General features: G+C 64.4%; 1 protein-coding gene and 1 long non-coding RNA gene across 2 annotated transcripts in view; one reads left to right on the top strand and one right to left on the bottom strand.

The window, feature by feature from the left end:
• LOC143823801 (uncharacterized) overlaps window positions 1-724 on the bottom strand; it is a 106,051-nt gene extending 105,327 nt beyond the window's left edge. The window contains exon 1 of the long non-coding RNA XR_013226584.1: window positions 593-724. This is a non-coding gene — a long non-coding RNA (uncharacterized LOC143823801). The remainder of the gene's footprint in view (window positions 1-592) is intronic.
• A 7,201-nt stretch (window positions 725-7,925) lies between these two features.
• Window positions 7,926-10,034, top strand: NKX2-2 (NK2 homeobox 2). Its single transcript, XM_077310439.1, has 2 exons — window positions 7,926-8,358; window positions 9,432-10,034. The coding sequence occupies exons 1-2, from the start codon at window positions 8,100-8,102 to the stop codon at window positions 9,989-9,991; spliced, it is 819 nt and encodes a 272-aa protein (XP_077166554.1). The 5' UTR covers window positions 7,926-8,099; the 3' UTR covers window positions 9,992-10,034.
• Window positions 10,035-10,335: the final 301 nt, after the last annotated feature.

Here is a 10,335-nt window from a genome sequence, read left to right on the forward strand (position 1 = left end):
TCCCCCCCTACCCCCCTCCTCCCCCCCTCCTCCCCCTCCGCCCCTACCCCCCTCCTCCCCCCCCTCCTCCCCCTCCGCCTCCTCCCCCCTCCTCCGCCGCCGCTGCCGCTGCCGCCGCCGCCTCCCCGGTGCCTGTGCCGCCCGCAGACCATGTGAGAGAGCGGCAGGGAGGAAGGACGCCCGGCGGCTGCGGAGGCTATATAAAGCCCACCCGCCGCAGCCGCCCCTCGCGTGCGCGTACCCCGCAGCCGGCCGGCGGAGCCCCGAGCCGCCCCTCGTCCCCCTCCCCCAGCCTCGGGAGCCCCCGCCCGGAGGGCCGGCGAGACACGCCGGAAGCAGCCGAAGGGTGGAGTCGCCGCGATCCACAGCAGGTGAGGACCCCTCGGAGGGGCGGGGCGGGGCGGGGGAGTCTGGGGACCGGGACCTGCCCGCCAAAGACACACACACAGAGGCCCTGGCCTGTCCCGGCGGCGCCTTCGGAGCTCCAGAGCCTGGGGCAAGTAGTCCACGGCGAAGTTTGGCAGGACGCCGGGCGCTCTCCCGCGCTAGGCCGGGCGGGGGGGGGGCGGTGTGTGTGGCGGGGCTCACTCACCTGTAGCCGGGGGCCTCTGCTCGGCCTCTCCACTTCTCTGGGCCGGCGAAGGAGCCCCGGGGGCCTCTCGCCGCTGCCTGCCTGCTCCCTCCCCCCTGCCAGGCCTGCCAAGGGCCAAATGGAAGGGGAGGGCACTGCCAGCCCACAGGCCCCGCGCCCCGCCTGACAGCTGCTCTGCCCAGGCGCCGGCGAGGAGGGAGGGAATGAGGCGGCCGGCCAGCCGGCCGGCCAGAGCTTCCCCCGCCCCTGCAGCACTCCGCCCCGCAGGCAGAGGCACACCTTTACCTGCCTGGCGTCTGACCGCTTTCCCTTCGCCATCCTGGGCGCCGCCGAATTCCGGTCATCCCCCACACACACACCGCACCGCCGCAATCCCCCTGAATCTCTCCCCCCTCTGCCTTTTTAGGGAGGGGGCAGAACCAATTGGGAGGACTTCCGAGGACTTTCCCGCTCCGGTCTCGGGCCTGCCTCCCCGCACCCCCAAACACAAACAGTCGGGAGTCTGCAGGGGCTGGGCTCGTGATCAGTTCCAGCTGCACCGGTTGGACTCCCAGCCGGGCATCTTTCCTTGGCGTCTCTTGGCATCGATTTCATCTGCGGGAAGGGCTTTGAAGTGGCTCCCGGATTTGGCGGTCGTTTATACCCGGCCGTTCGCAAACTCTTCCTGGGCGCTGGGAAAAGCCGGGGAGATTCGCTTTGCGGCCCAGCATAAATTTCCTGCAGGCGAGACTTTGAGCCCCGCCGTCCCTGGAAGTCCAAAACTGACTCTAGTGTCTTGCTTCGGACCAGCACTGCGACCCACCCGGATCTCCCTTCACTCAGACGAGCCCCCCGAATTATTAGCGGAGCCTGCGAGATAGTGCCCTGCCCGCCTCCCGCCCCGGGATTGTGCCTCTCGGGGAGTTAATGCGGCTCAGGGAACGGCGCGCTTTGCGCCGGATGAAGAAGCAGCTTCTGGTCCCGTGCCGTTGCCCCCGTGCACCACCAAGGGGGGGAGGGGGAGGGGGAGGGGGAGGGGGGTCGGGTGCAGAAAAGAAGCGCGCCGGAGGCACAGCGGCCCGGGAGTTTTAATCTCGCCGAGGCCCGTTTCCTCCGGAGGGAGGGAGGCGAACGAATAAAGCGGCCGATGGGGCCGCGGGCGAGGAAGCGTTTAGTTTGCCGACGCGGCGCTCTTAATAGACTGGAACCGCCAAAGGCCCCCGGGCGAAGTGGAGCTTTGGCAGACAATCCGGCGCGTGCAGGCGGGGACAGGCCGGCTCCCTGGGCGTGCAGAAGGCAGCCCAACAAACGCGCCCTGGAGTGGCCTCCGCTGGTCCTGGCCGGGGCTTTGCGAAATTACTCCGGTGCCAATCTCATTACCGCCTATTTATCAAAGTCCTAACACCGGCCCTGGGGCGTCGTTCCGGCGCAGCCCCCGATTAGCCTCCCGGGGCGGGGCGGGGGGATTCGCTCCTGACGCCCGTCGCCGTGCCTGTCGCCCGGAGACGTTGGGGACGAATCGGGGCAGACTCGTTATCAAAGCGAGGGCCGGAGGGGCGAAAGAATTCATCAGCGTCCTCATAATGAAAATCTCATTTAGATGTCGAGATCTCGAACACAATTTCATTTGGTTTCCCCTTTGTGAGAACCGCAAGGAGCGGACGGCGGGCCCAGCCCCAGGCAGCCGGAGGCGAAGGGAGAAGAGGGCTCCTCTCCCGGCAGAGCACAGGCCGGCTCCGAGACACTCTTGGCTCTTGGGGATCCTTCGCCAGGGAGGGAGGACAGGAGCTCTTCCCCGGCGCGCTGCTATTCGCCCCCCCCCCCCAGCACCCGAGGGTGCGGGCGGACAACGAGTCAGTCCGGCGGGGCTCTGCGATCGTGTCCGGGCTCAATGGCAAGGCGCTAGGCAGCCCTGCCAGGAAGATCTCCTGCGCCTGGCAGCGGCGAGCGGCGAGGGATCGGCAGCCCCGAGACCGGCGGGCCAGTCTGTCTGGCTCTCCTCCAGACACGAGTGGCCCTCCTGCTTCTAGGGGCGCCTGCAGAAGACGATCCGGTTTGTCTTCGCCCAACGCTCCCTGTTCCTGCCCCGAACCCCAACAGAAGCCGCCGCCGCCCCCGCCCCCGCCCCCGCCCCCGCCCCAGGGCACTTCGCGGCCGGCTCCGACCCAATCCTCCCTCCGGAGCGCCCAAGGTGCGCTGGGGTGGGGTGGGTTTCGTTGGCGGGGAGTGACTGAGGGCTTTTCCAGGCCCCCGGAGTCTGCTCAGACAAGGCGCTAATTCCCCCGGGAGGGGAGGCGGCAGAGGGCGAAGGCGCCCCACACGCCAGGCCCCGGCGCCTGTGCCCCCTTGGCTTCCCCTCCTCTCTCGGCGCGCACGAGGCCCTCCCAATGAACGGGGAGACCTTGCCCTTCGGAATGGCCGCGCAGCAAGAGAGGCGGGGAATCGCCTGCCCGGCGTCAAGGCCAAGGGAGCGCTTGGACTCGCTGGCCGGCAGCTCCCCCTCGCTCTTGCCACAGCTGCCGGGGAATTCGCTTTCAAGTGTTGCTCGCGAGAAGACCAAGCAGCCTGACTGAGCGCTGCAAATCCAGCCTTTTTCTCTCCTGACTGAAATTCTACTGGTAATCCCTCGCCTGCCATCTCTCCGGACGGCCCCTTGCCGGCGGGTTCCCGACGGGCCATCCGCTTTCCTCCGAGCCGAGCCCTCGTTTCGCTCCGGCCTCCCGGGCGACGAGAACCGGCAACTGACATGAGTCAGCCTGGCTGGACCTCTCAGGAGGTCTCTTCCGCGCCTCTGATCACCCCAAGGGCCTTTCAAAAGCAGCGCCGTGTAAATGCAGGCGTTCCTCTGCTATGTCTCTAGAGAAATCCTTATATCGAGGGAGGTCCTCGAAGAGGGAAGGCGGCGGCGCCTGGACCCCCCCACCCACCCTGGCGGGCGCACAGTCCTTAACTGGAGCTACCCGCAAAAGTAAACAGGTAAACACTTCCCGGCTCCTGGAGAGGGCCCTTGTGGTGAAGGAGGAGCACTTAGGCAGTGCACACGCTCCCCGCCCTGGCCGCCTCTTCTCCCGGCCTCCCAGGAGCTCCAGCCCCCCCCCCCCCCGTCGAAGGCCAGAGCGGAGGTCGCTCCAAGACTAAGGTTCCGGGGCCTCCCGGGATTGGGGAGCGGGTGGGCTGGCACCAGTCCTGGGACCAGGATTGGGGAAAGACACAAGGGAGATGAGTCGAGGCTCGCTGCTCCTCAGACGCTGGCTTGGTTAACAATGGGGAACAAAAGGGTCCCCCAGGCCCCCCAACCTGGCTGGATCTTCCTCCTTTCTTGGAAGGCGCTCGCGGCCCAAGCGAAGGCCAAGGTCTCCTGAGAAAGCCATTTCGACTGCCGCGGGACGCTGCTTGTGGTGGTGGTGGGGGGGGGGTCTTCTCTTACTGACCGCATCGATTGTCCGGAGCCTCAGCCCGAAAGGCGGGCCATAAATAGAGTAAACAGAGATCCTGGGAAGTTCCACTGGACAAATCGAATCCCCCCTCCCCAACTTCTTTCCCAGCCGCTGCCAGAGCACCTCCAGGGACAAATCCGCGAGGAGGAAAACGCCCAGAGGCCTAATGAGGGGCCATTAGGGTGGGAGGGCTATGGGGGGACAAAAGTCGGAATCAACATTTCCAGGGAGGGGACTTCAGGCTTCCCGTGGTGGCTGTCCAGCTAGAGGGGGGCTCTTCTGGGAGCCTCGGGGGGCCCTTGACATGAATGGCCAAGCATCGCGGGGACCGCCGCGTCCGAAGAAGGCCTCCGCATGCCCAGGCGGGCCTGGCTTGAAGGCCCTCGCCAGCCCTTTCGAACTTCGCCTCCGGGCCTCCCCCCCCCCCCCCGGTTTTCTCCCTCGAAGGGGGACCTGCTGCGGGCTGAGTTCGTTTTAGAGGAGCCCTGAGCCCAGGGCAGGCGGGCGGGGCAGGCAGGCACCCTCCTCACGGCCCTGCCTGGGCTCTCCTCTCTCCCCCTCCTCCCGGACCGGGAGGTCCGGTGGGAGAGGAGACTGAGCCCCCCCCCAGCCCACCCCCGTATTCCCCTCCAAAGGTGCTCTGGCGCTGCCCCAGCCACCCCCCAGGCGTTTAGGCGGCAGGCCAGGAGGAGGGGGCGGGAAGGGGGGGAGCGGCCGCCTGCGGCCAGGTGTGGGAACTTGGGGGCGAAGGCGAGCGGGCAAAGGAGGCGGCTGGGGGGGGGGGAGCCAAAGGACGACTCCTGGCGGGGCTTTGGTGGACAAAAGGAGGCTGGCCGGTCCCAGGGCAGCTGTGTCGCTGGGCCGGGGCGCGCGCGGCTTCTCAATGGCCCTTTGTGCCCCCCGCTCGAAGGCGGCTGATTAATGGCCGCGAGGAGTCCAGATTTTCCCTTCGGAAAATATTTGCTTATCAGCGGCCGGAGGGAGCGGCTCTGCTCGGGCGGGTCACAAGGGGAGCGCCCTGTGCTTCTCCCCCCCCCTCCCCCGCAGGCCGCCTTTTCCTGGGGGCCGCTCAACAAGTGAGGCTCCCGGGCGTCCAGGTGGGCTCTTCCACGCCGCGCATCCCGCCCTACGCCCCAAACCCACCCCGGGGCCTCCAGGACACTTTCCCAAGGCGCAGGAAGGGGGCTCCGGCAAATGCCCCCTCCTCTCCCCAACCTGACTCCCCTTCCCCCGGATTTTAAAGAGGAGACGCCCCAAGGAAGTGGCGGGTTCTTGAGTGTGTGTGTGTGTGGGGGGGGGGGGTGAGGTGGGGAGTGCTGTTTGCGTCGCTTGCCCAATCTGCAGCAGGTCAGTGGAAAGGTCTGCTTCTTGAACTATGGGACGGGCCACCTGGGCCTGGATGCAGACCCCCCCCCCAAAAAAAAATTACATTGCAACGGCTAGGGCAGGGGGCTTTCGCCTTCTTCTCGGCCTGAAAGGGGAATTTTGGCTGAGGCTCAACTTGTTGTCTGGGCTATACTGGGGGTCCCCCCTCCCACCCGCTTTGCAGTCACAAATATTATTAGCTGACACCATTCTTGAGGGGCTGCGACATTCCTATTTCACCGCATATATTGTCCTTTTTTTCCGCCTCCCCCCCCCCACAACAACCTAAACCCTGAGACCCCTGCCTGTCCGCTTAGAAATCCTGAGCTGCCTTTGAATCCATCCTTCTCCCCTCCCCAAATGTGAAGCGTTTTTTGTTTTTTGGTTTTGTGGGTTTTTTTTAATCCAGTGAATAGGGGAGAGGAGCTGGGGAGCATCCACACGAAGGGGTCTGCCTTAATATTGTGGCCAGATTCCGAAATGAATGAAGAGATAGTCCATTGAGAGGCGCTGAATGCCATGACAACTAGGAACAGCCTCCGATTTATTCCAAACAGTGAGAAGAACCCCTTGAAAGAGGGCGTCAATCACGCATTATTTCGCCGGTGAAATGAATGCAAAACCCGCTCGAGAACAAAACCTTCCAACAGAAGCCGGACATTTGTCTACATTTCGCCCATTGTCCGCAGCTTAGCAATCGGTTTGTGTTTGTGTTTGCCCCGGTCCGACCACCCAGGAAGCGCTCAGGGACTTGCTTTAAAAAAAGAGGGGAGGGGAAGGAAGACCCCCGAAGCATTGTTATCCACCTCACAGACGAGATGGGAGGCAAGCGGGCCGGGGGGCGGCGGAATAAACCGATCAAAATTCGGTAATCGGTTTGCTGGTGCTTCTCAGTCCCCCCCACCCCCAACTCCGCAGAACCCCTCCCTTCCCGATGGGCCACACCGCCCGAGGGTGGCCAAGGCAAAGGACGCCAGCCACTGGGTCGGCGCCTCGCCTAGGGTTGAGGATCTTTTGGGCAGCGGAGCCCCGGCTGGGAAGAGGGAAGCTGCGGTACCGTTTGACGACCCCCTCTGACTCCCCCCCCCAGAAGACTTGGAAGACCCTTCCTTGGAGTTCCGTCAGCTTCACGACTGCTACCTCCCCACCCACCCCCTCTCCCCTCTGCCTTGCCCAGAGGCGGGGACCACGGGTGGGTGGGGAGGGGGAGAGCGCGAGAGAAGACGCGGGAGGGAGCTCGCAACAACCCTACCACCCGGTTCCCGTGAAGCTCGCAGGTGAAGCTCGCAGCCACCTTGCCCCCCCCCCCAGTAGCAGCAGCAGCAGCAGCAGCAGCGTTGAACCTCGGCTTAGTAACGTCTGAACGAGCAGAAGGGTTCGGTTCCGGAAGGCAGCTCCGAGGATGTCGTTCGTAAGGATGGTTGGGTTTTTAAAGGAGCAGTTCTTTCCTCTCATTTTTAATGCAGGGGTGCGCCTGCGATGGAGCAGTCTGTGCGTGCCCATTCCTTTCAGATAGAATTCGGAAGGCAGAGAGAAGGGGGGGCGGGGGGGGGTGAAGCCAGCCCGGTCCTTGCACTGCATGCCCTGTTAAACGAAGGCATAATCTCTCTGGGAGGCAGAAGAGCGAAATAAATTAGTCGTGTGCAAATAAAACCTTCCCCCAAATCGTCCGACTTGATCTGGGAGCTGAAGGAGCCCCTTTTGCGGACCGTTTAGCTGGTTTCGGAGCAAACGGGAATCAATTACTGGCTGTTTAATTTTGCGCCCTCATCCCTAAGCCGCAACCAAAATATTGACCTAGGAGGTTTACATAAGTTGGTCTCTTGCCATTTGAACAACATCTTGTTTAGGGAACAGCCCATCATTGGACTCGAGGGGTCCCCCTGCCCCCCCCTCCCTTCTTTCTTTCCTGCCCGCACGGGCCGCGCAAAACCCTCCCCTTTCGCAGCTCGATTTCCCTCCCTCCCTCCCTCCCTCCCTCCCATCTCCCCCGAGGGCAACTTTCAGTGGACCACCATGGTCAGCTGCGCGGGAGGCGTCGGGTCCAGTTCGGAAGCCAGGGGCCGCGGGTTCCGACCCGTCCTGGCAAGGCTGCGGGTCTCCGCCGGCGCCTTTGTATGTAAATCCGGCGTCGGAAGAGGGCCCTCCCCGTCCCGGCGATTAATTGACACGCCGGAGTTCTCCCCCTCGTGTGCCGCGGCACCAATGGGGGAGGCGCCCCCCCCCCAACCCCGCAATTTCACATCTGCACACACTGTCTTCATCCACTTGACTCCGAAGACCCGCCCACACGTGGCCAACCGTTTGCGTGTTTAATGCATCTCTCTCTCTCTCTCTCTCCCCCCCCCCCTCTCCCTCCTCCAGACAGGTTCATCCGCGGAGACCAACCTTATATGTAGCGCCCGCCTCGACGATGGCTGCTTTTTGTCCAGGAGGCACGACCAGCGCACCGGGCTTCCCGCGGACCCACGGCTGAGCACCCGCCGGCTTTTCCCCGGGAGTTACAAAGTCCGGCCGACCGCCGCCACCGCCGAGCCCTCCATGTCGACGGACCGCCGCTGATTTTTTGTCCTCCCCCCCCCCCGCAGCCCCCTCCCCCCGCAGCCTCCGTCTTTGAACCCTCCCCCCCCCCACCTCCTGGTGTCTGCTCGGCAAGCGCGGCGGAGTGACAAAGTGGTCCTTCAAAGTTTCCTGCCTCCGATTTGGCCGGGGGGGGGGGACCCGCCATGTCTCTGACCAACACAAAGACCGGCTTCTCTGTCAAGGACATCCTGGACTTGCCTGACACCAATGACGAAGACGGGTCGGTGGCGGAAGGGGGCGACGAAGAGAGCGAAGGCGCAGAGCCCCCGCCAAAGCCCGGCGCCCTTGGGTCGAGCCCGCTGGACGCGGTTCAAACCCTCCCTTTGAAGAACCCTTTTTATGACAACGCGGATAATCCCTACACGCGCTGGCTCGCCGCCACCGAAAGTATCCAGTATTCTCGTAAGTAGCGGAAGTGGGGGGCGGGGGCTGGGGCGAGGGGCTTCCACGCGGCCCCGGCTGGCCTCCCGCGCCCTCCCCCCCCCCCACGCCCGAAACGGTCCTCTTCCGCGGTGGACAGAACAAACCTGTCCTGAGGTGCCGGCCTGGCGCAGGACTGGTCGGGCACCCAAAAGAAAGGCCGAGAGGGAAAAGCAACGGACAAACCCCACCGCAAAACGTTTTCAGATGCGTCTTCCAAATACGCTCCCCCCCCATCAAGCCGTTCTTTCCTTTTTAATCCCCCCCCCCTTCCACTTTACCACCAAACAGAGCGAGCTTTGTAGGGGAATTTTGGACTTTTTGTCAATCGCCCCATTGGCTATGCTGGATCAAAGAAAGGCTTGTTGGTGGATCCTTTAAAATCAGCCCACGTCGCCTGCAGAGCAGAAATTCGTTTTTAAAGTCCAAATGCTGGGGAGGGGGGGGGAGAGCTGGGGGTTCTCCTGCCTTCGCCCCTGCCCTGGAAATGCGCGGGGGATGCGCGAGGGTGGGGTGGGGTGGGGTGGGTTGGCCCAGAGACTAGCCGGGGGTGCCCTTGAGATCCTGCGCGGGTCTGGCGAAAGGATTTTTGGCGGCGGCGTCTTGATCTTCGGCCGCATTAGGCCGGCGTGCTTGTTCCTGCTTCTAGGCGACATTTTAAGCAGAGCACCAGGAAAATTAAACACTAACCATTGCGCGATTTGGGGGGGGGATGAGACCATACCCGCCCAACATACACTCCAAGTGGCCGCTTCTCGCCCATCCAGGCTCTCGGAGGCGACGCCCTTGGGGGCTGCGCCTTGTCCGTCCCGGGCTCCTGAGGTCTGCTTGGGGAGGGGGCAGCCGAAGGAACCTCCGGGCCCTCTGTGCGGGGCTGGGGCTGGGGGCGTGCTGGCTTACTCAACTTGCCGGGCATTTGCCGGGGCCTCTCGGGTCGGGCCGCGAAGGCAGGTCGGGAAAGGGTTGAGGCCGAGCGGGGGCTCGTTGGCGGGGCGGGGGTCTGCGAGAGCGCCCCTTTTCCTCTGACGCGCTCCCCTTTGTCGCTCCCCCTTCAGTGCACGGCTTGGCCTCCGGCAACTCGCAGCAGGACGCGGCCTCCAAATCCCCGGAGCCTTCGGCCGACGAGTCGCCGGACAACGACAAGGAGGCGTCGAGCGCGGGCGAGGCGGGCAAGAAGCGCAAGCGGCGGGTCCTGTTCTCCAAGGCGCAGACCTACGAGCTGGAGCGGCGCTTCCGGCAGCAGCGGTACCTGTCGGCGCCCGAGCGGGAGCACCTGGCCAGCCTCATCCGCCTGACGCCCACGCAGGTGAAGATCTGGTTCCAGAACCACCGCTACAAGATGAAGCGGGCGCGGGCCGAGAAGGGCATGGAAGTGACTCCGCTACCGTCGCCGCGCCGCGTGGCCGTGCCCGTGCTGGTCCGCGACGGCAAGCCGTGCCACGCGCTCAAGGCGCAGGACTTGGCGGCCGCCACCTTCCCGGCAGGCCTGCCCTTCTCGGCCTACAGCGCCCAGTCGCTCCAGCACATGCAGTACAGCGCCCAGTACAGCTCAGCCGGCAACCCCCAGTACCCCTCCGCGCACCACTTGGTACAGGCCCAGCAGTGGACTTGGTGAGCCCGGCCCGGCCGCAGAGACTCAGTCGCGGGAGGACGCCGGGAGGGTGGGCGGGAGAGAGGCGGGGTGGGCGGGAGGGGGACACGAGAGCCCCGGTCGGAAGCTGGCGGCGAAGGGGGACCGCCTGGGGGTTTCGTTCCTTCTTGGAGGGCCGGGAGGGGGGTGTCAATTTGCATTCTTTGGGAGGTGTTTTGTGCGCCATGTTTACAAGAGGGGGGGGATGTTGCCAGTGGTCTTGTCTACCGACACCAAAACATTTTAAATAACAACAACAATAAAAACCCCCAATGGAAACTGAATGCTCTTGTGGTTTTTGGAAGTGAGTGTGCTGCGCGGTTTGGGGC

This window comes from Paroedura picta, chromosome 14 (assembly GCF_049243985.1).
Source record: "Paroedura picta isolate Pp20150507F chromosome 14, Ppicta_v3.0, whole genome shotgun sequence".
NCBI lineage: Eukaryota > Metazoa > Chordata > Lepidosauria > Squamata > Gekkonidae > Paroedura > Paroedura picta.

Bases quoted from the DNA above. Each gene is read 5' to 3' on its own strand.
- NKX2-2 (XM_077310439.1), top strand. From the start codon at position 8,100: ATGTCTCTGACCAACACAAAGACCGGCTTCTCTGTCAAGGACATCCTG. The intron at 8,359-9,431 runs GTAAGTAGCGGA...CTCCCCCTTCAG, and splicing joins CGAAAGTATCCAGTATTCTC to TGCACGGCTTGGCCTCCGGC.